At 53.5% G+C, this 23,870-nt stretch overlaps 8 protein-coding genes across 9 annotated transcripts; 3 read left to right on the top strand and 5 right to left on the bottom strand.

Moving 5' to 3' along the window:
* Positions 1–2,683: 2,683 nt before the first annotated feature.
* Positions 2,684–3,606, top strand: LOC9651269 (isonitrile hydratase). The gene is made up of 3 exons (XM_002969095.2): positions 2,684–3,072; positions 3,128–3,289; positions 3,354–3,606. Exons 1-3 carry the CDS (start codon positions 2,779–2,781, stop codon positions 3,555–3,557), a joined length of 660 nt encoding a protein of 219 aa, XP_002969141.1. The 5' UTR covers positions 2,684–2,778; the 3' UTR covers positions 3,558–3,606.
* LOC9658907 (26S proteasome non-ATPase regulatory subunit 6) lies at positions 3,497–5,171 on the bottom strand. The gene is made up of 8 exons (XM_002968801.2): positions 5,021–5,171; positions 4,853–4,967; positions 4,696–4,786; positions 4,489–4,634; positions 4,217–4,436; positions 4,057–4,165; positions 3,838–4,006; positions 3,497–3,772 (listed from the first exon to the last, which is right to left on the bottom strand). Exons 1-8 carry the CDS (start codon positions 5,157–5,159, stop codon positions 3,598–3,600), a joined length of 1,164 nt encoding a protein of 387 aa, XP_002968847.1. The 5' UTR covers positions 5,160–5,171; the 3' UTR covers positions 3,497–3,597.
* Positions 5,172–5,216: 45 nt separating this feature from the next.
* Positions 5,217–9,901, top strand: LOC9658905 (pentatricopeptide repeat-containing protein At3g63370, chloroplastic). The gene is made up of 3 exons (XM_024673696.1): positions 5,217–6,063; positions 6,124–9,227; positions 9,286–9,901. The coding sequence occupies exons 1-2, from the start codon at positions 5,244–5,246 to the stop codon at positions 8,937–8,939; spliced, it is 3,636 nt and encodes a 1,211-aa protein (XP_024529464.1). The 5' UTR covers positions 5,217–5,243; the 3' UTR covers positions 8,940–9,227; positions 9,286–9,901.
* Positions 9,902–10,157: 256 nt separating this feature from the next.
* LOC9651268 (probable esterase D14L) lies at positions 10,158–11,816 on the top strand. Its single transcript, XM_002969092.2, has 2 exons — positions 10,158–11,029; positions 11,096–11,816. Exons 1-2 carry the CDS (start codon positions 10,659–10,661, stop codon positions 11,523–11,525), a joined length of 801 nt encoding a protein of 266 aa, XP_002969138.1. The 5' UTR covers positions 10,158–10,658; the 3' UTR covers positions 11,526–11,816.
* LOC9651267 (pentatricopeptide repeat-containing protein At1g63330) lies at positions 11,637–14,527 on the bottom strand. Of its 2 annotated transcripts, none has more exons than XM_002968800.2 (3): positions 12,026–14,527; positions 11,815–11,960; positions 11,637–11,760 (listed from the first exon to the last, which is right to left on the bottom strand). In XM_002968800.2, the coding sequence occupies exon 1, from the start codon at positions 14,435–14,437 to the stop codon at positions 12,041–12,043; it is 2,397 nt and encodes a 798-aa protein (XP_002968846.2). In that variant the 5' UTR covers positions 14,438–14,527; the 3' UTR covers positions 11,637–11,760; positions 11,815–11,960; positions 12,026–12,040. The 2 variants fall into 2 exon arrangements, with proteins under 2 accessions (XP_002968846.2, XP_024529465.1); XM_024673697.1 differs by having other exon boundaries at positions 11,644–11,760; positions 11,815–11,957.
* Positions 14,528–14,829: 302 nt separating this feature from the next.
* LOC9651266 (polygalacturonase) lies at positions 14,830–16,137 on the bottom strand. Its single transcript, XM_002968799.2, has one exon. The coding sequence runs from the start codon at positions 16,135–16,137 to the stop codon at positions 14,830–14,832; it is 1,308 nt and encodes a 435-aa protein (XP_002968845.2).
* Positions 16,138–16,904: 767 nt separating this feature from the next.
* On the bottom strand, positions 16,905–20,784 carry LOC9651265 (calcium-transporting ATPase, endoplasmic reticulum-type). Its single transcript, XM_002968798.2, has 8 exons — positions 19,222–20,784; positions 19,066–19,150; positions 18,894–19,012; positions 18,554–18,832; positions 18,110–18,493; positions 17,933–18,042; positions 17,647–17,875; positions 16,905–17,589 (listed from the first exon to the last, which is right to left on the bottom strand). Exons 1-8 carry the CDS (start codon positions 20,638–20,640, stop codon positions 17,017–17,019), a joined length of 3,198 nt encoding a protein of 1,065 aa, XP_002968844.2. The 5' UTR covers positions 20,641–20,784; the 3' UTR covers positions 16,905–17,016.
* A 153-nt stretch (positions 20,785–20,937) lies between these two features.
* On the bottom strand, positions 20,938–23,858 carry LOC9658904 (citrate synthase 4, mitochondrial). Its single transcript, XM_024673917.1, has 20 exons — positions 23,747–23,858; positions 23,640–23,690; positions 23,534–23,575; positions 23,410–23,475; positions 23,289–23,354; positions 23,124–23,237; positions 23,006–23,069; positions 22,870–22,952; positions 22,772–22,821; positions 22,644–22,721; positions 22,467–22,595; positions 22,367–22,409; positions 22,227–22,313; positions 22,075–22,176; positions 21,907–22,014; positions 21,804–21,854; positions 21,687–21,760; positions 21,556–21,607; positions 21,403–21,500; positions 20,938–21,291 (listed from the first exon to the last, which is right to left on the bottom strand). Exons 1-20 carry the CDS (start codon positions 23,798–23,800, stop codon positions 21,279–21,281), a joined length of 1,425 nt encoding a protein of 474 aa, XP_024529685.1. The 5' UTR covers positions 23,801–23,858; the 3' UTR covers positions 20,938–21,278.
* Positions 23,859–23,870: the final 12 nt, after the last annotated feature.

The following is a 23,870-nucleotide window of genomic DNA, read 5'->3' as shown; positions in this document are numbered from 1 at the left end:
AAGATGCCCGAGTGGAACCAATTGGCTCTCAACGGGCTCCTGTCTGCACACACGAACAAACGGGACGTTGTCCGCGCGAGAAGTTTCTTTGATGACATGGTGGAGAAAAACCTGGTGACATGGACTGCCATGTTGGCGCTATATGCCCAGCACGGGAAAATGACTCAGGCGAAGAAACTATTTGATCGAATCCCTCAGAGAAACCTTATCACCTGGAACGCAATGCTGAGCGTCTATGCTGCGAGCGGCGATCTCCAAAGTTCCCGCGAGCTGTTTCTAAAGAGCCCCGAGTGGGACTTGTTCTCCGCCACCACCATGCTCGTTGCTAATGCCGAGAGTGGAGACGTCGACACTGCCAAGGAGCTCTTTGATGGCATGCTTGAGCGGAGCCTCGTGACTTGGAACTCAATGCTGGCGGCCTACGCACAAAACAACCGGCTGGAGGAAGCCATCTTCACCTTTGAGAGAATGCCCGAGTGGGATCTTGTGTCCTGGACCACATTGCTCGTGGCTTATGCCCAAAAGGGGTTTCTCGACGAGGCCACGTCCATCTTTGCCGGGATGCCGCGTAGAGACTCCCTCTCCTGGAGCGCCCTTTTATCAGCGTACTCCCTGAACGGGCATATCAGCAAAGCCAGGAGAGTGTTTGACACCATGCTGGAGCCGAGCACCCTGTCCTGGAGCGCAATGCTCGCTGCTTACGCCCAGAAAGGCCACTTCCGCGACACTCTCGATCTCTTCGACTCCATGAAGCTGGTAGCTATGCCGGACGAGTCCTGTTTCCTGTCCGTCTTCCTAGCTTGCAGCCACGCCGGGAAAGTCTCCACCGGGACGTCACACTTCCTGGCGATGCTGCTCGACTTCCAGATCCAGGCCACCAAGCAGCACTACTGCTGCCTGGTTGATCTCTTCGGACGAGCCGGATACTTGGAAGTTGCTCAAGAGCTTATCGCGAGCATGCCGTTCGTCCCGGACGCTTTGGAGTGGAGAAGCCTGCTGGGTGCGTCGACGAGTCACCGGGATCTCCAGAACGGAGCCTGCGCTGCAAAGTTCCTCGGCAACTTGGATCCAGGAGACGCTTCTTCATATGTCCAATTGTCCAGCATCTATACCACGAGTGAGCTGAATCTGGCTGAACCTCGCCCAAATAGTTTCCAACACAAAACATTTTAATCAGGCTTGAGCTAGCAGGATCAAATCTGTGAGATGAAGAAAAACATCTTTGCTATTCTGAAACCAACCGGAGGTACCGAACTCCTCGGCACGGTGCATCCTCAGTTTCGGCCTGAGCCCCGTCAACCAGTTCTACAGCACTGGCTGCATCTACACCACAGGCAGTAGCGAGCTTGTGTAACCAGTGACGGTACTCCGGAAAAGACCTGGAGGATTGCAGAGTTGATGCATATAGCGCAAACTCCCCCAGCACAGGGTGCATGCTTGCGATGGTGATGGCAGCTGCGAGGTAGCCACCTGTGCATTTCCACCCCGCCATTTCAGCCAGGCTCAACACAAGGCTGACGCAGTCGTGAACCTCGTCTTCTTTATCCTTGTACGCCTCCTCGTGTGCACTCTTAAAGTCGACAAGCACAAACTGCGCCTGGGCCTCCACGTAGATGATGTTCTCAGGCTTCACATCCCTGTGCCTGCGCTCCAGGAGATAGAGATGATACAGAGCCAGAAGAATGTCGAAGGCTGCCTTGCATAGTTGCTGCTGCTGCTGCTGCTGCGAGAAAAGCATGCCCTTGACGCAGACGCCCACAGGCTTGAGAACGAGTCCTCCGGAATCCCCAAAGTCAGTCATCATATTCCCACTTGCAATAAACCAACCATACCAAACCATGGCTGGCAAGCTCGGGCATCTTCGTCCTGTACTCGACCTCAGCTTCTCCAGCTCCTCCAACGTCGGACGCTCGGCTGGAAACATGACGGTTTGCTCATAGAGGAGCTTGAGAACCAGCTGTTCCTGGCTACTATCCCCTTCCCTGATCACACTGTAAACCCCTGTAGATGCGGACGTGAAAAGCTGTTGCACTACCTCCAAACTCGCCTGCTGCCCATGGATATCTAGGAAAGTGGCCTTGAAGCCCGCTGGGAAGGGGCCAAAGTAGCCCCAGATGACGAAAGGCCTCACTTCGGTGCCTAGGTCCGGCATCAAGCGCCTAATTGCGCTCAAGCTCAAGCTCTGGTCTTGCAGTTGGCATACCCTGACGGTCGCCGGAACTAGACCATATAGCTGGGCGATCTCGTCTACTGGCAAAGGTTTACACACCGATACCCTCAAGGCTTTCAGCGCTTCCACATTCCTGGCCTGGGGCCTGAAATACACCACCGCCATCCCAGACAGCCCTAAGTCATGCAATGAATTGTTATCATAGAAACTTGTTAAGCCAAGCCGTCACTGATAATAGTCAGGCCGACATCAGTTATTTCCTTTATAACCTGCTTGAATTCACTTGCCCCGGCACCACATTCAAAACACCTCTTGCCGAAGACTGGTCATCACGTTGAAGTTAAGCGTTGTGAGCATATCCCTCACATTCACATCCTGATCAGACTTGTGAGGGCAGCTAATAGCTCAATTCCAAGCAAACGAATCAATCCTCTTCTGCTTCACTGTGCACAGTTTTCACATGCAAATGTCATCTCAAGTCCTGCGTCAGCAATCTGGGCTCAACTTCCGGGGTTTCAAACGTGCTCATTTCACAAAAGTGGACCACCTTCATCAATAAAAGTCCTTTAAAGACTCATTGATCTACCATTCAGTTGACCAGCCCAGCTATGGCGGAACAACAGAGATCTCTCCGAGTGGCTATTCCAATCTTCGACCACCTGACGGCGCTCGACGCTGTTGGCCCTTACGAAGTTCTCAACGCGGTTCCCGGCGTATCTGTGGTGTTTGTGAGTGACAAGCCGGGTCTAATCTTGGCTGGTGAGGCCCAGGATTCCCATCTGGGCCTCCGGGCCACCGCGTCGTACAAGGATGTTCCACATCCGGATGTGATTGTAGTTCCTGGTGGGCCTCCTACCAAGATCCCGCTGCAGCACAAGCCACTTCTCGACTGGATCCGCAAGGTGAGTGCCTGCAGCTTTGTCCATCTCGGCTGGGAAACGGGCTCTTTGCTTGCAGGCTCACGAGACGACCCTGTTCACCACTTCTGTTTGCACCGGTGCGCTGATCTTAGGATCTGCCGGACTTCTCACCGGACTGGAGTGTACCACGCATTGGAGCTCCTACAAAAAGCTCGAGGAGTTTGGTGCCAAGGCCTCCGCAAAGCGCTACATACAGCAGGTCAGGTGTTCCAAGAAAACTTAGAGAGAAAAAGCTTCACAACCTTGTGGTGTGTTGTCTTCAGGGGAAGATTATCACTGCTGCCGGCGTCTCGTCGGGGATCGACATGGCTCTCTACCTCGCCGCTCTTCTGAAAGACAAGGTTATTGCAGAAGGAGTTCAGCTGCTGGTGGAGTATGATCCCCAGCCACCATTTGACTGCGGATCTCGGGCGAAAGCTAGTCCGGAAGTCTTGGCATTGCCATTTATCCGTCCGCTCTTGGATTGAGAAACATGTCTGTGTGACAAAAAGTGAATAACAGAACCTTTCATATATCGATGACTCTTGAGAGCTTCTGTATACGGTTCAGCAAGAAATCTCCCTGCTTGATGGTGGACTGGTAGAGAGCATTCTTGGCGTCGGGTCTGTTAGTCTCTAGCACACCGGCCACTTTGTCAATTTTGCAGTTCAGCTTCCCCTCGGCTATGAAACGTGACAACTCACTGTAAGAAGAAAAGAGAATCCAGGCTAGATTTGAGTCCCAAGAGAAGGAAACCGAGGTACTTACGTATCGAGGAAGCTTATGCTCACTCCGAAAGCCTTGGCCATGGCGTCCATTGTCACACTTTTGTACGACTCCAGGAACTGTGCATAGACCACCTTGCGCACTTCTCTCATGTAGTATCGGAAATGTGGCGCTAAATAGCGGTCCAAACGAACTTGCTCTGTAAGCCGAGCTGCAACAGCAGAATAGTTACTACACAGAAAAGCCAGGCAAGGATCTTACAGAAAGCGAAGAAGAACGTTTTGTACTGGCAATTGTAGAAGGCGTTTAGAAAATCCGACAGATGTGGAATCTTCTCAATGACAGTAAGAACCTCCGGAGCATCCACGACCTGCAAGAAAATGAGGTACTGAACAGATACTTACAAACTGCTCATCCATACCTTTTGCTTCAGAGCAACGCGGTCCAAGGAGATGATACTTGTCACCACGCTGTAGAAGACGAAAGTTTCATACGAGAACAGCTCGTAAGTTGTAAACGTGGAGATGGAGTCCAGGAACAACTCCGCAGCTTTCTTGAAGTTCCGGGTCGCCATGCAGTAGAGCCCCTCGTAAACTTTCAGGCGGTTCTTTCTTTCCCAGTCACCGCCCTCCTCGAACAAGCTGAGGTCAAACATGTCAGTTCCAAGTAAACAAAAAATCACAAACATCCCACCTCTTAGCCTTCTCAATGTTCTTGGAGATGAGATCACAATCTAAGAAAAAGAACGCCAGCCTTAGTGTGTGAAACACGAGATCCATCTTGTGACCAACGGCAACAGTTTTTGCCTCTGTAATCTTCAGCTGCTCTAGCGTCAGCTCCTGGCAAGAAAAAGAGACAGAGAATAATTAAACGAATCCACAAAAATCGTGCGTTTCTTACCTTCTCACCAATACGAATGAAGAACAGCGCTTTTGCCAAAAGAGCGTCTCTAACTTCACTTTCTCCCAGGTTCTCTTCGGCATCAGCGATTCTAAGGAAGAAAAGAGAATGCGAGGCGTTTGATTCAAGCAAAGAGACAGAAACGCGAGCTACTTACTTCTCATCCAGCTTCCTGACCTCCTCGTCGATCTTGGCCCGCATTTTCGCCAGCAGCGCGTGATCGATCTCCCACCCAAACTTGTGACACCAGCCCTCGTAGGGGCCAGCCATATCTACACACCGCCATGAGGCTGGAATCCCTCAAAACCTCACCGAAATCTCTTACCGTCTTCTCTCGCTGCCGCAATCACATCCTCCTTGAGCTGGACCTTCTCGATGTCTGGAATCTCCGGAGCTGAGAGCAAGAAGAGCTTACGTGCGAGCTCCAGCCGAGGATCCTGGCACGCCTCCTTGTCCGCCTCCATGGCGCTCACCAGTAGAAAAAATTTAGGGCTTGAGCTAACCTAGCTAAACACTATAAACCCCAAGTTCTCGATCGGCATGGGGAGATGCAATCGTCCTGGAAGCGCTGGAATCACAATGTGAGTCTTACATTTTCCAGTAGCAGCTCTTCATTCTCTGTCCGCTTCTCGAGCTCACGAACGAGCTCTCTCGAATTATCTCCGAGATCCATCGCCGAGATCCTTGCGGAGATCAAAGCCTGTAGCCGATCCAGGGATTTGGAGAGAGGGAGGAGACTTCATGCCCGATTATCTGGAGGAGGCCGAGGATTCGAGACGAACGCCTTCGTGGCGAACAGCTTGGTGGACATGTATGCAAAGTGTGGAAGCCTGGTGGACGCTAGAAAGGTTTTCGCGGGGATGGGACTACACAAGACAGTGGTGTCGTGGAACGCACTGATACAGGGATATGTGGAGAATGGCCAAGCAGAGATGGCCTTGAAGGTCTTCTCGGCCATGCAAGAACAAGGATACTCTCCAAATCCTCGAACTTTTGGTGCTGCTATGAAGGCCTGCTCCATCCTCGCGGCAAAAGAATCGATCACACAAGTTCTAGACCGTGGAAAGGAGCAAGACAACAACGATGAAGAAGAAGTAGAAGCTTTTGGTGTGAAGCTGGAGTCTCTGAGCAAAGGAATGGAGATTCACTCCCAGGCAGCGGGATTGAAAGGGTGTTTGGAGGACATCTTCGTTGCAAACACACTGGTGGACGTGTATTCCAAGTGTGGCAGCATGAGTGATGCTCGGCGAGTTTTCGACCGGATGGAGTGCCACGACGTTGTCTCGTGGAACTCGCTGCTGCTCGGATATGGCGAGAACGGGCAGGGGGAGCTGGGGCTCGAGCTCTACGTAGCCATGAGAGATCAAGGTTGTCCTCCATGTCCTCGAACTTTTGTCAGCGTGCTCAAAATCTGTGCTTCTTTGGCAGGCGACGAATATGGCAAGCCGGTAGCCGGGGAGCTGGTCAAGCTGAAGTCTCTGGAGCGAGGTATGGTTGTTCATTCTCATGTTGCTAGCGCTGGTTGTGACGACGTTTTCTTGTCTAGCACCCTGGTCGATGTCTATGCAAAGTGTGGGAGCTTGAGGGACGCTCGGGCCGTGTTTGACAAGATGGATTTCCACGACGTGGTTTCATGGACGGCTTTGATCCTGGGCTACGCAGAGAACAGCAGGCCTGAGCTCGCGCTTGAGCTGTTTCTACACATGGAAACGCTAGCAAATGCGCCGACTTTCGCCGGAGCAGTCAAGGCTTGCTCGTTTCTGGCACTTGAGGAGGAAGGCAAGCTAGTCGGAATGGATAACAGGGGGACTGTCAGGATCAGAGCTTTGGAGAAGGCCATGGCTATTCATTCCCAGGCGGCAAGCAGTGGCTACTTATCGGACATCTTCCTGCAAAGCTCTCTGGTAGATTTGTATGGGAAATGTGGGAGCATGCTTGACGCTCGCCTCGTCTTTGACAGGATGCAACACAGGGACGTTGTGTCGTGGAACTCTTTGATCCTGGGATACGTAGAGAACGGTGAAACTCACCTGGTTTTCGATCTACTGGCTCGGTTGACAGAAGATTTCGCACCAAATGATACCAGCTTTGTTGCTGCTATCAAGGCTTGCGCAACTCTAGCAACGACTCACGACGGGAATGGGAGGCCTCTCAAGGGGGAGGCTCTGGAAAGAGGCACTAGCATTCATGCTCAGGCAAGGGACAGGGGGTTTGAGAAGGACAAGTTCGTCACAAGCACGCTGATCGACATGTACGCGAAGTGTGGAGCCTTGGAAGACGCTCGCAGAGTTTTGGAGAGGGCGAGGCCGAGAGATTCAGTGCCTTGGACTGTGCTGATGCTGGGATACGTAGACAACGGAGAGGAGAGGCTAGCACTGGATCTCTTTGCTGCGATATTCGGCTCAAGCAGCGCTCAAACGAGTTCTCCGGCGTTCGTCGCTGCTCTCAAGGCGTGCATCGGCTTGGCTGCACGAGAAAGCACCGACGCAAAGGTGGCGAAACTGGAGAGCCTGGAGAAATGCATGGAGATCCACAGGGAAGCTGCGAGATGCGAGGTTGAGCTGGACATCACCTTGGAGAGCACTCTGGTCGACGCCTACTCCAAGTGTGGAAGCTTGCTAGACGCCCGCATGGTGTTCGACAGGATGGAGGCTCACAGCACAGTATCGTGGACGGTCATGCTCAACGGCTGCACGGAGAATGGAGACGAAGAGATGGCGCTAGATCTGTTCGAAAGTATGGAGCTCCAACTCCAGCTCGAGCCAAATCCAGTCACCTTCGTCGCTGTGCTCAAGGCCTGTGCTGCTGCCGCTGCCAAAGAAGCTGGCAAGGAGATCGACGATGACAAGTTCGTGAAGCTCCGGTCGCTGGACAAGGCCATGGCGATCCACTCACGAGCTCGAGCGAAGTTTGGTGGTGGTGGCGAGCTCGACCTCGTGGTTGCAAACACGGTGGTCGATCTCTACGCGAAGTGTGGGAGCATGACAAGCGCCCGGGGGGTGTTTGACGCGATGAAGCTCCACAGCGCGGCTTCGTGTGCTTCGCTTGTCCGGGGCTACGCTGAGAACAACGAAGGGGAGCTGGCTCTGGAGCTCTTCTGGCGGATCAAGGAGAGATTTTTAGCGGTGGAGGGCGGTGCCGGATTCGTGGCGGCGCTCAAGGCGTGCTCGAGCCTGGTGGATCTGAGGGGCTGCCGGGCGATCCATGGCGAGATCTCGCGGCACGGCCTCCTGATCGTGGTGGAGAGCTGCCTGGTGGACGCGTATGGCAAATGCGGCAGCACGACCGATGCGCGGCGCTGCTTCGAGGCCGTGGCGAGGAGGCGGCTGATCGATTGGAACGCTCTCATGGCGGCGCACTCCCGCCAGGGCGATTGGCGCGCGGTGGCGGAGCTCTTCCACGCGATGCGCGACGAGGAGCTCGCGCCCGACGCGGTGAGCTGCCTGTGCGTGCTCACGGCGCTGAGTCACGCCGGGATGGTGGAGCTCGGCCATGGCTTCCTCGGCGCGATGGAGACGAAGTACGGACTCCGCCCGGGCGTGGAGCACTACACGTGTACGGTGGACATGCTGGCGCGCGCGAACCGGCTGGACGCCGCGGTGGCCGCCGTACGGGGGATGCCGTACGAGGCCGACACGGCCACGTGGACGGCGGTGATGGCCGCGTGCTGCCGGTGGAAGAACGCGGCCGTGGCGGAGGTCGCGTTTGGCGCGCTGCGGGCGATCGATCCGGGCGATGGCGCGGCATTCTCGCTCATGGCGAATCTCTACGGGAGCTTGGGTATGTGGGAGGAGCAGTCGCGGATCGAGGAGCTGGGGAGGAGCTGCGGCGCGCCGAGGAGAAGTGGGCGGAGCTGGTGGATCGATGATAAAACGGGGATCCTCCACCGGTTTGGGGCTGGAGATGTGGGCTGCGGCGACCGCGCGATCGCGGCCAAGCTCGCGGAGATGAGGGGCTGGATGATGAGCGGTGATGTGGGCGGGATCGCGCACAACATTGGCGAGGAGGACAAGAGGGGCTTCGTCCTGTGCTCGCACAGCGAGAGGATCGCCATGGCGTGCGCGCTGGTGAGCTCGCCGCCCGGGACGACGATCCGGATCGGGAAGAACCTGCGCGTGTGCGGCGATTGCCACGCGGTGAGCGCCGTCGCGTCGCGGATGGAGCGGCGCCGGATCGTGTGCCGCGACGCCAGGAGGTTTCATGTCTTCGAGGGCGGGAAATGCTCGTGTGGAGATTATTGGTGAATCGCGGGCTGACACGTGGCGCAATGTCTGGTGAATCGCACTTTGGCACGTGTCAACATGTTGGTGAGTCGGGCGCCAACACGTGGAAAATTTTGGTTGAATCGTGCTTTGGACACGTGGTCGCGGTACATGAGGCGCATTGAAGAGAGACCACTTGGCCGAAGATGAAGCTATAGGGTTATTCCATTGTTGGATAGCGCGACAAGGAGCAAACAAGGTGAGATCATCTCGAGTTTTTTGGCGGTAGCTCTCTCGCGTGATCCTCGCATCGATCGAATCTAGGACAAGGTAAGATCTCTCCCAATCGTCCTGTTCCAACGCTTGGATTCGCGAATCGCGTGTATAGGAGGCGCAATGCAGCCACACAGAGAGGACTCGGCTCCCAATGCCGCCGCAGTGAGCGTGGAGACGCGGCTGGACAACTCGGAGCTCGGCCCGGGCATCGCCACGGGCTCCACGGTGGACAGGACCGACATCTCCACCGCCTCCTCGGCGGGGCTCACGGCAGCAAAGAAGAGCTTCCCCCCCAAGGCCCCGCAGCCGCGCAAGGGCGACGAGGAGGAGATCAAGAGGGGCGGGAGTGGGATCCAAGGCAGCAGCGATGGCGTTGGCGGCGGGCTCCAGAGGGAGGACTCGCTGGAATCGGCAATGTCCAAGACATCGTCGTCCTCCACCACCACCATCTCGCCCATTGTGCCGGTGACGAAAGAGGCGTACGGTGGCGGGATCTATGGCAAGGACGACGAGCCCAAAGAGAAGCGGAGCAATGGCGGAGGTGGTGGTGGCGGCGCCGCTCCTAAGGTGTACGAAGATGGTAGCGCGATTCCGTACATCCAGTAGTATAGAGAAAATACTCTCTCTCTCTCTCTCTCTCTCCTGTGTTCTTACTCTTTTTTTTTGTGGGATTTTTTTTCTCTCTCGAAGCGTTGGTTGACAGCTTTTCGCTGATCAAAGTCAGAATATGTCTGTGATTACGCTTGATCTTGACATGCAAACGAACTAACAATTCTTTTGGCGATTCATGCGCTCTGATCCAACCGCGGATTAAAGAAACTCGCTGGCGAGCGAGCAGACAGTGGAACATGTGCAGCGCGCTCGCTTTTGGCTTTCAAGAGAGAATTGGAAGAACAAACAAGGCCTTGAATCCAAACCAAGGAATACAAAAAGGAAAGAACGAGCAGACAATCCATCTGAGCCACGACGCCTGGATTCCTGTGCATTGAATTGGCCATCATCTTCCTGCCACCATCCCTTCCAAATGGGAAGCTTTTGGCGATTGGGACACGCCCCACCTTTTCTCCTCCAAGAGAGGAGGGACCCAAATGGTTTGGTGTGTGATGCTTGTCTTTTGGCTAGCAAGGTCAGACGGTGCCAAGCTACACAGCTACACGTTTCTTTCTAGTCTCGCAATTCCTCCTCCCTTCTATCGTATTCTCCTTTCCATTTTGCCGCTTAAAACCATCGCCACCCCCTTTAGCCAGCGCTATTTGTTTTTGGCCATTTTTGCGGATCAATGATCATGGACCACCACTTAGCAGAAGTTTCTTCCTCTTCCCGAGTATATAAGTAGCGGGGCCTGGCTAGCACTCTCTAGAACAGGGTAGAGAAGAAGAAGAAGAAGAAGAGTGTACCACTCTAGAGCTTTGCATTTTCCAAGTTCCAAGAGCCCAAGCTTTCCGGAGAAGAAGTCTAGAGCGTTTGCATTTCCAAGCTCGAACGATGTCAACTATGGCGAAGATCCACAACGTCCGGATCCTCGGCCAAGGCCGAGAGCTCGTGGTCCTCTCCCACGGCTTTGGAGCCAGCCAAGGCGCGTGGGAGGGGCTCCTCCCGCATCTCTTGCCGCGCTACTCCGTGCTGCTCTACGATCTCCGGGGCCATGGAGGAGCTACTAGCGACGATGACTTTGATGCGTCCAGGTACCGGAGCATGGAAGGCTTTGCCGAGGATCTCATCGCCATCCTGTCCGAGCTCCAGCTCGGCAAGTGCCTCTACGTCGGCCACTCCATGTCGGGCTTGATTGGCTGCCTCGCCGCCGCCGCTCGCCCCGACCTCTTCTCCAAGCTCGTCCTCCTCGGAGCTTCGCCCAGGTACTACTGCTACTCTTGTTCTTCGAAGTTCCCTTCAAAGTCCTCGATTGATCTTGCTCCATCCAGGTACATCAATGACGCTGGCTACGAGGGAGGCTTCGAGCAGCAGGACGTTGACGAGCTCCTGGCCGCGATCAAGCGAGACCATGCCTCGTGGCTGCAAGGATTCGCCCCTGCCGCTCTGGGACCCGAGGCGAGCGAAGAATGTATCCAGCGCTACATGGCCTTCCTGTCCGTCGTAAAGCCCGACTTCATGCTGCTCATAGCCGAGACCATCTTCAAGAGCGACCTTCGCAAAGTACTGTCGCTCGTCACTGTGCCGTGCCATGTTATCCAGACCAAGGAGGATTTCGCGGTGCCGCAAGCCGTGGCCAAGTATCTCCACCAGCAGCTGGGAGGGGAGCTCGAGATCCTGGATGCCCGCGGACACCTCCCGCACGTCACGCATCCTCAGATCCTGGCTCCGGTTCTCACGAGGCTTCTGAGCGAGGAGTAGTCGAGCAGAGTGTCGAGTGTGAGTCCATGGATCCAGTTGCTAGATTGCCTGGAAAGTTTCTGCAAAAAAGTCTTTGCTACGAGTTTGTCGTCTTAGGATCTGGAAAGCTACCTCGAGTGATGGAAGTGAATCGATTGCAATCGTAAAAGCTGTGTAGGAAAGGAAAGGAGGTCGCCTCCACTCGACGGTGCTGCTAGAGGACAAGCTGCGCCGGAGGAATAGTTCGTCACAGAGACTGTAACAGAGCTTTCAATGCTGCTGGAAACATAAAAACAAGAGCTTTGCTTACCACTGTTTGTCATCTTTGTCCGTAAAGTCTGCTACGAAAAGAAGGAAAAGAACAAACAAGAACTTTAATGCTGATAGAGGAAAAAAACCAGCTTTTTGTTACTTTACATTGTACCCTCCTGCGAATCAGTGAGTGGGTCTTCGCTGCTGAATGAAAAAGCACTGCGTTATTGATCGGAAGAAACAAAATGTAGAAAGGAAAAAGTACTTACGGGTATCCAAGATCATCAAGCTTTCCACTCAGCATCCGCGTGTTCTTCTTTTGACTCCAAGAGGTGGTCCTCGACAATCTTGACGAGATCAGTATCACCGCTCTTGGTCATGCGGTGGCCCCTCTCGCTCGCAACCTCCACAATCCTGCGTGCCGAGTCGGTCCTCTCGGCGTCACACAGCGCGGCAACCAGCCCCGCGAGCGCGCGGCATATGTTATCCCCGGCCACCGTCACCTCCATCCCGTGGTACATACCGCAGGCCTCCTCCAGCTTCCCGGCTCGGCACAGGCTCGTGATAACCATGCTGTAGGCCGCCGCGTCGGGCCCCTCGCGGCTTGACTTGATAAGCTCGAACAGCTTCACGGCCGAGTCGAGCATCCCGGCCTTGGACAGGCCGTTCATGATGATGCTGTAAGTCACCACGTCCGGCGAGCAGCGGCTCTTGAGCATCATCTCGTAGACCCTGTGAACCTCGTCCATCTTGCCGCTCTTGCACAGCCCGTCCATGACGCTGTTGTAAGTCACGACGTTCGGCGGCGACCCGGCCGCCTCCATGAGCTCCAGCAGCCGGAACGCGTCCTGGAACTTCCTCTCCTTGCACAGAACGTTGATGAGCGTCGAGTAAGTCACCACGTCCGGCTTCACGCCGTTCCTCCGCATGTCCTCGAGCAGCTCCAAGGAAGCGTCAAACTGGCCCGCCCGGGCGAATGTGTTGATGAGCATGCTGTAAGTCACCACGTCCGGGACGACCCCGGACTGCCGGAGCTCCTCCACAGACTTGCGAGCTCGGTCCAGGTAGCCCGCCTTGCACAGCGCGTCCAGGTAGCCGGGATACGCCGCTGCCTCGAGCGAGCCACCTTTTCGTGCCTTCTCCTCCTCGAAGAAACGGATCACCCGGTCCAACTCCCCGTGCTGCCGGAAGCCATGCACGAGGTTGCTGTAAGTCACCTCGTTGGGACGGACTCCCATCTGTCGCATCTCCTCCATGAACTTGAGCGCGTCGTCGAGCCGGCTGGCCTTGCACAGCCCCCCGACGATCGTGGTGCACGTAATCACGTCCGTCGGGAGCTCCAGGCTGCGCTGCTCGATCATCACACGCAGCGCCTCGTCGATCTCCCCGGCCCGGCTCAGGTGCTGGATGAGCGTGCCGTAAGTTATCGGGTTTGGCTTGCAGCCGTTTCGCTTCATCTCCTGGAACACCTCGCGCGCCAGCTTCGTCTTGTTGCTCCGGCACAGCCCGTTGAGCAGGATGGTGTACGTGAAAACGTTTGGAACGATGGACTCCTCCACCATCTTCTCCAGAACTTTGTACGCGTCCATGACTCTGGAAGCCCGGCACAAGCCCGTGATGATCCCGTTGTAGATGAAGAGCGTGGGAGTGTAGACGCCGCTGAGCTCCCGGACGAGCTCCAGTGCCTGGTTCGCCATCCCGGCGCCGCAAAGGCCGTCCACGACGAGCTTGTACGTGGTCTCGCCATAGACCACGCCTCTGGACGCCAGGAGCGTGAAGAGCCGGACCACCTCGGAGAACTTGGAGCGCCGGAAGAGCTTCGTGGCGAGGAGCGTGAAAGCCTGCGAGTCGACTTTAACGCCAGCTTCCACCACCGATCTCTCCAGGAGCTTGGCCGCCATCTCCAGCTTGTCCGCGCGAGCGAGCGCGTCCACCACCACGCTGCAATCCACGCTCGCCACCTTGAAGTTGTGATCCAGCAGCGCTTGCAAGCATCCGGCGGCGACGTCGATCTTGTCCGCCTTGCAGAGCGCGTAGAGCAGCGGGTGGTGGTCGGCGGCGATGCCCCGCGAGAGCGCCTCGCGGGAGAGCTCGAGAGCGTCGTCAAAGCGGCGGTGCCGCGCAAAGGCGTCGATCATGCTCGAGTAGGCCTCGGGCGGCACGGTGGCGGCACTGCGCACGTAGCAGAAGATCTCCCCGGCCTCGTCGATCTGGCCGAGCTCGACGTAGGCGCGGAGGAGCGCGACGAGGCTGTGGATGCTGGGCTGGAGGCCGTCGCTGCGCATGGCGCGGAGGAGGAGGAGCGCGGCGGCGGCGTCGCGGGCGTCGCAGAGGCGGGCGATGAGGGACTCGTAGGCGGCGGCGGAGTGGCGGTAGCCGGAGGCGCCGCTGGTGGAGCGAGCCCAGTGGAAGAACTCGAGGCCTTTCTTCCGGCTGGCGCGGCGGATGATCTCGAGGACGACGTCGTGGGAGAGGTAGCGCGCGAAGGGAGCGAGCGCGGCGGCGTTGAGACCCACCTCGGTAGGATTGAGCGCCGAGAGGATGCTCTGGACGACGAAGGCGAATGCGTCGCCGCCCCCGCCGCCGCTGGCGCAAGTGGTGGAGCTGCTTGATCGTCGCGCCATTGCTGGAGTGCGGCTGGGGCGACGAGCACATAGCCTTGTCAAGAGCGCAGCGCGCATGGGCGAGAGATGTGGTGGCACTCATAGCCTAGCTAGCAAGGAATGTGGCTACCTGTGATCACCCCCGGCATTGCTCTTCCTCTTCCTCTTCCTCTTGCTCGTAGGGTGTAGGGTTTTACGATTTTAGGGCATATCGTTAAAAATGAAAGAGTGCGAATCGAACGGTCGATCAATGTCCTAGAAATTTTAAAATCTAGATTTTAGGGTTTATGGGGCAGGAATTTTTAGACGACTCTTAAGTCTTGTATTAATCAACTTAGGTTTTAGGTTGCGCATACCTTCTTTGCTATTATGAGAGAAGGCTCAGGTCTAGCTTGACACAATCCAACCAACACTTCATCAAAACAATCACGCTTTTCACCATAGTTGGCCGTCAAAACTGATTTGAACTTTTAGCTAAATGGCAAGGAGACCTTTTCAGCCTGCACGCTCGAGCTCGCTCTTCTCGACTTTAGCTCCTGCGCCGCCAGGCAGCTCTCCGGGAACACATTCTTGCCCGCCACTCCATACGCATTGCTACACCTCGCATCAGCATTCGCCCCCTTGGTTGCCTGAGTGATCTCCACGTTGTCCAGCTCGATTCCGTCGCAGCCCACAACTTGGCTACACCTGAGCGTGATCGCCGTCTTGGTCTTGGAGGTACCGCTGATGTTCTTGTACCTCACGCCACTGATGCTCACGCCACTCACCTCCTCTGCCGCCGCCTCCGCGCCACAGTCGTGCTCGTGCGCGTCGCAGTAGGCCTGGTCGATGATGATGGGGTTGGCCACCTCGTCCATCCTCACGTCCTCGAAGCTCACATCGCTCACCGCGCCATGCCCATTCTTGTAGCTCTTGATCCTCACTCCGTTGGTGGTTCCAATCAGATTAGCGTTGCGGACTCTCACACCGGACACCACGTCGCCACCTCCCAAGCTCCCAATGCTGATTCCATGGCCGGGGCCGCACACGATGGAGCTCACGTCGATGTTGGAGGAGCCCCCGACGATGGAGACGCAGTCGTCACCCGCGGCAACCATGGCGTACTTGATCACGACGTCCTGCGAGTTCGTGATGTGGATACCGTCGGTGTTTGGGCTGTTGCCGGGGGAGTTGATCCGCAGCCACTGCGCGGCTACGTGCTGGCAGCCATTAAAGTTAACGTGCATGCGCGGGCTATTGACCACCTCCAGGCCGTTGACCCGGAGGTTCTTGACCGTGTTGAACTCGATCGAGGTCGGGGCTTTCCTACACGACGTCGACCCCGGCGTGGGCTTGCAGGCCCGAGACCACCACGATGTGCCGTTTCCGTCCAGCGTCCCGGTTGCCTCCACCTTGAGGCCTTCGAGGTTCTTGATCTGGATCCAGGGGGCGGAGTTGGAGTTGCTCCACGAGGATGCGTCCGGGGCGTGGATGTTGCCCTCGATACGTATCTTTGTGTTGGGCTTGCATGGGCCCTGGAGTGAGACCTGGGCGATGAGGAACGTCTTGCCACCGGGGATGAGAAGCGTTGCGTCTGGAGATTTGCATGCATCTTGCCATGCTCTCTCGAGGGCTTGCGTGTCATCTGTGACGCCGTCACCTTTGGCACCGTAGTCTTGCAAGTTGAAGGTCGTGCCACCGATCAGGCAAGAGGGCTTGGAACTGGAAGCGGTCTTGCTCCCTGATGCAAGAGCTGCACAAGTCCATACCATGAACAACAATAGAATTCCTTTGAACATTGCTACGTGAAACCCTACTATAGAGGATGTTATTATATAGTTTTTGTCACCTTTTTCACAATTAGTGGATATTCTGGTCTAACATCCTAAATAAGATGCGTGTTATAGAAAACTTTTCCCTATAAGTTCAACTTACAGGTCGAATATATTTTCTATACAAAATATATCACTTTTTTAGAGAGAGAGAGAGATTGGGTGTTGAGTCTCTGAGTAGAGAATGATGCTTTGTGGCGATCTGGCTCAAGTGGATCTAACGTGGGTTTTATATTCAAATATCTGGCTGCAAAGAAGATTCTGCAAGACTCTATTTCATAAGATTCTTTGGTTTGTAATGAATATACTAAGTATAATCGAATGGTGGCTTGTTTTTCTCTTTATTATAGGTAAAAGATGTCTATCACGTTCTATATGACGTGAGGCTCAACTCCCTGGGATCTTTTGGGCTGAGAGGGATCTCCCTAGTCAGGCTGCTTTGTGCCACTTGGCTATCTACTTGCGTAGAACGGAAGAGATTCGGGTGGCTGAAACAAGAGAGTGTAGGGTGTAGTAAAATTCCTTTTGTTCCTTCCAAGTGATCTTTATCTCGAGATAGGCTTTAACAGATTATTGCCAATACAATTTCTCTTTCTCTTGGTAATAAAACACTTATACAAACTCTAGATTTGATTGAGTTTCTCAAGTTGCAATACTCCACATACTAAATGGATAAAAAAAATCTACTGTAAATTAAATATAAAACCTACATGGACTAAGAATTTTTTAGTTAGTTTAAGCCAAATGTTTGAAAAAACTCTAATCAAGTTGTTTCTTTTTGTTAATAGGGTTATTACTAGAAAAAATTTCTGGGGGAGAAAGAAAAAGAATCATAATGTTTCCTTTTCACTCTGCTTTCGACTTTCGTTGCCTTCGTTCGGCTGCCGACATCTTTCGGCCCACAAACTTGAGCAGCTCGTCGATGAGAATGACGGGAAAGGAGACGATGATCACCAGCAGCCACTCGTTGAAGCTGAGCGGCACGATGCCAAAAATGTTGGCCAGAAACGGCACGTAGAGGATGAGAAAGTGGAGGCCAAACGACACCGACATGGCCAGGAGCAGCCACGGGTTCACCCACGGCGGCATCACCAGCAAGCTCCCGTCCTCGGACAGCGCGTTGAGCGAGTTGAACATCTCGATCGCCACCAGCACCGACAGTGAGAGCGTCGACGCCTTCACCTTCCCGTCGGTGAAGTAGTCGCACGGGTTCTTGTCGAACGAGAACACCTGTGACCCCGCCGCGAATGGAGCCACCTCGAAGCCTTGCCACGACGGGCACTCCCCCCAGCTGGTTAGCTGCGAGAACGTCACGAGTGTGTGTCCATCCCCGGAGATATCCAGCCCCAGAAAGGAGCCGTGTGTGTACCACAGCGCGAAGATCCCCACTGTTGCCAGTCCGACGTAGAGGCCGATCACCTGGAACATAGATTCTTTCGTGAGACAAGACGCGGATGGGATTTTCTTGCTACGTACCATGTATCGGAAAAACACCCAGGAGTTGATGAGTTTGTCGTCGCTTCTACGGGGAGGCTTTCTCATGATGTCCACGTCAGGGGGATTGAATCCGAGAGCTGTAGCGGGCGGTCCATCGGTGACGAGATTAACCCACAGCAGTTGCACGGGAGTTAATCCTTCCGGCATGCCAACAGCAGCCGTCAAAAATATGGAAGCGACCTCGCCAATGTTGGAAGAGATCATGTATCTAACGACGAAAAAGAAAGTTGTCAGCAAATATCAAATCGAGACACACTAAGCGCACCTGATGAATGCTTTCATGTTGCTGTAAATCGATCTTCCTTCGGCAACGGCACTCACAATCGTGCTGAAGTTATCGTCAGCGAGAACCATGTCTGCGGCCTCCTTGGCAACCTGCAAAGTAGAGTTAGATCTTACCGCAAAGTGAAAAACCAGTGAAAAACCAATGAAAAAAGTATACCTCAGTTCCAGTTATTCCCATTGCAATGCCGATATCGGCGAACTTCAAGGCCGGAGCATCATTCACACCGTCGCCAGTCATAGCCACTACTTCGCCAGCTTCCTTCAGCATGCGCACAATTTCTTGCTTGTGTCTGGGCTCGGCACGAGAAAACACACGGCCACCTTTTCCGGAGAGGACTTTGCGTCGTTGATCATCAGGAAGGGATAAAAAGTCTCTTCCCGTAAAACTTTTCCCACTCAGATTTTCACCTGAATAGAAAATCCCGATCTCGCGGCAGATTGCTTCTGCCGTCTTTTTGTTGTCACCAGTAATGACCATAACCTGAATGCCAGCTTCTTTACAATCCTCGATGGCAGCCTTAACTTCCCCACGAGGGGGATCCTGAATAAAAAAACATAACGAGGTTACAACTTGTTCTCCCAGTAAATAGAAAGTACATACCCGCAAGCCAACCATCCCAACGAAAATAAGATCGCTTTCAATATCCGGGTAGTTTGCAGGATCTTGAAGCACTACATGAGCAGGGTGAGTCGCACCATTGTAGCTAGAAAAATCACCAAGATTATCCTTGTATGCAAAACCCAGGCATCGCAAGGCTTTGGAGCTCATCGAGTCCAGTTTTTTTATCCATGCGTCACGTGAATTCGAGTCGAGGCTGACAATGGAGCCATCTTTGAGTTGCAGATACGAACTCCTTTCCAGCAAATTTTCTACAGCGCCCTGAGAAAAAAGAGAGAATTTTTTTAAAATACGAGCTGCTACAAATGCTGCATTTCTTTACCTTAACAAGAAGACGATTCTTTCCAGAAGTATGGGCAATAACACTCATAGATTTGCGAAACCGGTCGAACTCAAGCGAAGCCAATACTGTTGAGCGAGAATTCCACCAGTCGCAGCAGCCTGCAAACAAATACATGAGGACCTCTAACAGAAAGAAAACAGACAGAGCTTACTCAATTCAACCACAGAATGGTCCACAATGTGGTTCTGATAATCAGAATTATAGTTGTGTGGAAGCTTCATCTTCTCAACCAAAACCTTAAGAAAAAAAAAAAAAAAAAACAACAAAAAAGGTGAGCCAAAAGTTCTGCAAAAGACATTCTGAATACCTTTAGAGCAGCTTCAGTTGGCAAGCCCGTGGCACGAAACTGGTTCCCCTTGCACATAATCCCCGCGTCATTGCAGACAGCCGCTATCTCTGCAAGGGACTGTAGATTCTTGCTCATCATCCCCGGATTGTAGCCCGTGATGCCTCCATCTTCCGGGTTATACGTCGTTCCCTCCACTCTAAACTCCTCCATGTCAGCCGGGTGGATTCCACTCCCCACGAGCTGCATCACGGACATCTGGTTAGTCGTCAGCGTCCCCGTCTTGTCAGAACATATAACGGTGGTACAACCGAGCGTCTCCACGCTCGGAAGCTTGCGAACTATCGCGTTTTTCTGTGCCATCTTCCTAGTTCCCAGAGCCAGGCACGTCGTGATCACCGCCGGGAGGCCCTCGGGAATGGCAGCCACCGCCAGTGCCACCGCGATCTCGAAGTAATACGTGCACTTCTCAAAGGAGAACCTGACGTTCGTCGGCCAGCCATCAGCGTAATCCCACGTCAGGAAGTACTTGTAGTTGATAATCCATACCAGTAAGCAAATCACACCGATGACCACCGTGAGGCGCTCACCGAACTCATCCAGCTTCTTCTTGAGCGGCGTGTCATCGTCTTGCATGGAGGCCTCTTGGATCTGTGCCTGGATCTTTCCAATCTCCGTAAACATGCCCGTGGAGACCACCACCCCGACGCAGCAGCCATTGACAATGGTCGTCCCAGAGAAAACCATGCACTCTTTCGCTTGGAGCTCGACGTCGGCCAGCTCCACCGCCTGTGTGCTCTTGACCACCGCAGCGCTCTCACCCGTGAGAGAGCTCTGTTCCACTCGAAGAGTGGAAGTCCTGAGAACCGCGATCCTCATGTCCGCCGGTACCTTGTCGCCAACTCTAAGCTCCACAACGTCGCCAGGGACGAGCTCCCTGGCTGCCAAGTCGGGGATCCAGTGACCATCGCGAAGAACTTTGGCGTGCTCTGGTTGCATCTCCTTGAGCGCCTCCAGCGCGCTCTCGGCGTTGGTCTCTTGCCACACCCCGACCACCGCGTTGATGATGAGGATGAGGAAGATCACGAGCGGCTCCACGTACGCTGTCAAGTCCGACTCGCCGCTCTTCTGGCCGTCCAAGTAAGTGAGGAAGAAGGAGAGCACCGCGGCCACCAAAAGGATCTTCACCAGCATATCGTCAAACTGTTCTAGCACAAGCTTCCACATTGGCTTGCCGTTCTCCTTCTCGAGCTCGTTCCAGCCATAGAGCTCCCGCCTCTTCTCTACCGAGCTCTTGCTCAATCCGTGCGCCAGATCGGTGATGTACTCATCTACGCACCTTTCTACGCTTCTACTCCAAGCTGGAAACGGTGACTTCGCCGCCATCCCCATCGGAGAGTGCCTGGAATCCTGAGCTCTTCCTTGAGCTCGCGAATTCATGAGACTACCGATCGACACGTCGCGCTGCCCGAGGCGCCGATCGCCGGATCCTACAACCCTAATAGTCCAGCGCCCAGCGGTTACACCGTAAAGCTCCAAACCCTAGTTTCCGCCATAGCCAAAAAGAGATATAAGTTTCGAAAAGAAAAAGGAAGAGGAGGATCCATCCCGGTTGCTTCGGTGAAGGACTCGCCCAGCCTTTACACACAGGCTTACGTTGCCTGACGTGGCGGAGCTCCAGCCCTTACAAGTGCCACGCGGGCGAGATGCAACGCACTAACCAGTGTCAACGCTTTATAACGAGAAAGAGAGGAAGAAAGTTCGCGTTCAAATGGGCGAAAATAAAATTAGTAAAGGAGTGACTTTGCGAGCCTCAGATTTTTCCGCATCTCCACTCAAGATCCAAGCTCTCTTCTTTTTCGTTTTCTCGGTGGAGTGGTGTCGGATCTCCACGGCGCTGTTCTTGAGAAAAAGACCACTGCGGTGATGGAAAAGGCCAGCATAGTGAAGCTGGCCTCCTCGGTGGCGAAGCTTTTCATAGCTAGGAATCAAATCCCACGCCGTTCAATCCATCCTCTCTCTCATGATGCCTCTCCATGTCGAGACTCAAGTACCTCCATGTCGGAGAGACTCTCACTTCACTTCTTCTTCCTGTTGTTCATTTCATTGGATTTGTCAATCCTTATCACCACATTGTATTTTTACACCGGCCGTTATTCACGAAAGAAAACGAGAATGAAAATTTCGAGAGCGTCGACTTACGCTGTCACGGTTTGCTTCTTGCAATAGTTCTCCAGCCACCCCATGGTCATGCTCTTTGGCCTTTCAATTGGAAGACCAAGTGCGCGATCCCACACCAGCTGAAGGTACGATACAAGCAGTCAATTGGAGAGCTTGGAAGCACAATGGTAGTACCTGTGCAAGAACGCCTAAGGCCCGAGAGACGCCAAACAACACGGTATAGTAGCTGCGAGAAGAAAAGTAAAGTGGTCAGAGCCTTTTTTCCTTTAATGAGAAAAAAGAGAGGAAAAAGAGGAAAAACGTACTTCTCTTCAGTCAACCCGAAGTATTGTAGAAGCACTCCGCTATGCGCATCCACGTTAGGCCAAGGATTTTTCACCTGGAAGGGGGGCATTATGATTGCCGTGAATAGCGAGTATTACCTTTCCCGTTTCAAGAAGAATATCAGGCACAACTTCGTAAAGATTGGATACCTGTGATCAGAGTGTGGCCAAATGAGAAAATAAAGCAACAATTGAAGGCTACCATTTTGAAGATCGGATCGTCGGGCAGATGCTTTAGTGCAAATTCGCGCTGGCAAGTGTACCTAGGGTCCGTTTTACGCAGCACTGCATGTCCATAGCCTGGAACCACCTGTACAGCAGAGTTAAGCAACTGATTTTTTAAATTTTTTTCATTCCAAACAAAGCTGACCTTTCCACTATTCAAAGTATCTTTTACGTATTTTGTCAGCTTTTCCTTGGAAGCATCAGCTCCGATCGCTTCAACGGCTTCATTAATCCAACGCAACACTTCCTGATTGAGTTTCAGACTTCAGGCCAGAACACACGATGATAAACTCAAACCTGGTTTGCAAGACCATGCAATGGACCCGCCAAACCATTCATTCCGGCCGCAAAAGAAAGGTACGGGTCCGATAGTGCACTCCCCACCTAGAGATAAATAGTCATCAAGAGTATTTTTGGAGAAGATCACAAAAACTTACCAGCCGCACGGTATGTGCACTAACATTTCCTCCCTCGTGATCGCTGAAAGTCAATTACGCCATCCTCATTTCACGGCAAAGGAAACTGTAGCAGACTAACCTGTGAATAGAAAGATACAGGCGCATCAGCTCATACATTTTGGGCTCCTTAAAACCCAGCATGTGAGCAAAGTTGGCTCCATAATCCAGCGACTTGTTTGACTCAATCAGCTTGCCTCCATGGTATGTTCTGCAGCGAAAACATTTAGCATCACTACAAGTTGCAAATTATGCAAACCTTTGGTAGATGTAGGACGCTAGGCCTGGCAACCTAGCAATCAAGTTCATCGAATCTTCGTACACTGGTTCCCAAAACCTAGACACACCGCTCAATTATCAGGAATATATATAACTACGACTACTCACTTTGATTTGTGAATTCCCTTCTCATACGCCTTCTGAAACTCGCTGTCGGTCTGTAGCACGAGCTCAGTAACTGTTCTTGAACTATGTCAAACACTTACTTGCAAAGCCATAACTCCAGCAGTCAACTGTGTCATTGGATGCGCATTAATCGGAAGTGCATTCACAACGTCATACACATGACCTGAATGAAACACATTTCTGTGAGACAAGCAAAAAGATTGTAATCGAACTTGCCCGGAATGTCAGAACGAGAAGCCCAGTCTTTCGTCAACGTCGCAGCTTGTTCCTTACTGGGAACCTGAAGGGAACAATGTATAAGAAAGTCAAAACATTTGAAAGCCTAATGCCTTACCTCACCAGTAACAAGCAGCCAAAACAGTCCTTCTGGTATCGGTTCACCGTCGGAAACGGCAGCTGGAAGCTTCTCTTGACACTCTGGAATGGACAAGCCCCGAAAACGAATACCCTGTTTGCCAAGGACGCTGAAACAGCAAAGAACAAATAAATCCTTGACTACCTCTTCAGGATCGAGCAGGGACGTTTCCCAAAGCATGCCTTTAATCCCTCGCATTCCACCAATGGCCTGAAGCGAATAGAGAGATCATAGATATGACTAACTAGCTCAAACAAACGCATACCATATCGACTGTGGTTTGGCCGAGCGGAACTGATCCATGCTCCTTTTTCAGCTTTTTCAGTCGCTCCTATAGAGAAGACGATAGTGCTCATCTACCGCTTTCCAGGAAAGCTCAGTGACCTCACCTGTTCTCCCGGAATCAGTTCCGCCAGCCGCGATCGAAGATCCTACAAGAATTGCCAGCACAAATCACACGCCAGATCCCGAAATATCGCACGGGCAAGCGCCTACCGTCGTCAGCAATCGCCGAAACCACCAATGCGGAGCAATCTCGCAACCAGCCTGCACGGATCAATCACAGGAGCTAAGACGAGGTCGAGAGATGCGACGACACAGACCGAAATGCGGCGAAGCTTGGACGCCACACCGCGCGCTCTGCCGCCCATTGCCATCGCTCTTCCTCTGCCCCAACCCTAGCGCCTTCGTCTGACGCTTTTGATCTTTTTGACCTTGCAACGTGGC

The sequence above is a fragment of the Selaginella moellendorffii genome, unplaced genomic scaffold (assembly GCF_000143415.4).
Source record: "Selaginella moellendorffii unplaced genomic scaffold, v1.0 SELMOscaffold_11, whole genome shotgun sequence".
NCBI lineage: Eukaryota > Viridiplantae > Streptophyta > Lycopodiopsida > Selaginellales > Selaginellaceae > Selaginella > Selaginella moellendorffii.
Note: the sequence above shows the minus strand (reverse complement) of the source record. Positions and strands in the feature narration are given on the sequence as shown.

What these genes read in the sequence shown, in the direction of transcription:
- LOC9658905 (XM_024673696.1), top strand. Translation starts at nt 5,244, where the DNA reads ATGCAATCGTCCTGGAAGCGCTGGAATCACAATGTGAGTCTTACATTT. An exon ending in CGTAGCCATGAGAGATCAAG is followed by an intron (nt 6,064 to 6,123) that starts GTTGTCCTCCAT and finishes CTTCTTTGGCAG; the next exon opens with GCGACGAATATGGCAAGCCG.
- LOC9658907 (XM_002968801.2), bottom strand. Translation starts at nt 5,159, where the DNA reads ATGGAGGCGGACAAGGAGGCGTGCCAGGATCCTCGGCTGGAGCTCGCA. An exon ending in GCGTTGCTCTGAAGCAAAAG is followed by an intron (nt 4,166 to 4,216) that starts GTATGGATGAGC and finishes ATTTTCTTGCAG; the next exon opens with GTCGTGGATGCTCCGGAGGT. An exon ending in AGCATAAGCTTCCTCGATAC is followed by an intron (nt 3,773 to 3,837) that starts GTAAGTACCTCG and finishes TTCTTCTTACAG; the next exon opens with TGAGTTGTCACGTTTCATAG.
- LOC9658904 (XM_024673917.1), bottom strand. Translation starts at nt 23,800, where the DNA reads ATGGCAATGGGCGGCAGAGCGCGCGGTGTGGCGTCCAAGCTTCGCCGC. An exon ending in GGCTGCTTGTTACTGGTGAG is followed by an intron (nt 23,070 to 23,123) that starts GTAAGGCATTAG and finishes TGTTCCCTTCAG; the next exon opens with GTTCCCAGTAAGGAACAAGC. An exon ending in GTGCACATACCGTGCGGCTG is followed by an intron (nt 22,314 to 22,366) that starts GTAAGTTTTTGT and finishes ATTTATCTCTAG; the next exon opens with GTGGGGAGTGCACTATCGGA.
- LOC9651267 (XM_002968800.2), bottom strand. Translation starts at nt 14,437, where the DNA reads ATGCGCGCTGCGCTCTTGACAAGGCTATGTGCTCGTCGCCCCAGCCGC.
- LOC9651269 (XM_002969095.2), top strand. Translation starts at nt 2,779, where the DNA reads ATGGCGGAACAACAGAGATCTCTCCGAGTGGCTATTCCAATCTTCGAC. An exon ending in TTCTCGACTGGATCCGCAAG is followed by an intron (nt 3,073 to 3,127) that starts GTGAGTGCCTGC and finishes CTTTGCTTGCAG; the next exon opens with GCTCACGAGACGACCCTGTT. An exon ending in CAAAGCGCTACATACAGCAG is followed by an intron (nt 3,290 to 3,353) that starts GTCAGGTGTTCC and finishes TGTTGTCTTCAG; the next exon opens with GGGAAGATTATCACTGCTGC.
- LOC9651265 (XM_002968798.2), bottom strand. Translation starts at nt 20,640, where the DNA reads ATGAATTCGCGAGCTCAAGGAAGAGCTCAGGATTCCAGGCACTCTCCG. An exon ending in AGAATCGTCTTCTTGTTAAG is followed by an intron (nt 18,833 to 18,893) that starts GTAAAGAAATGC and finishes CTTTTTTCTCAG; the next exon opens with GGCGCTGTAGAAAATTTGCT. An exon ending in TGGGAATAACTGGAACTGAG is followed by an intron (nt 18,043 to 18,109) that starts GTATACTTTTTT and finishes TCTACTTTGCAG; the next exon opens with GTTGCCAAGGAGGCCGCAGA.
- LOC9651268 (XM_002969092.2), top strand. Translation starts at nt 10,659, where the DNA reads ATGTCAACTATGGCGAAGATCCACAACGTCCGGATCCTCGGCCAAGGC. An exon ending in CTCCTCGGAGCTTCGCCCAG is followed by an intron (nt 11,030 to 11,095) that starts GTACTACTGCTA and finishes TGCTCCATCCAG; the next exon opens with GTACATCAATGACGCTGGCT.
- LOC9651266 (XM_002968799.2), bottom strand. Translation starts at nt 16,137, where the DNA reads ATGTTCAAAGGAATTCTATTGTTGTTCATGGTATGGACTTGTGCAGCT.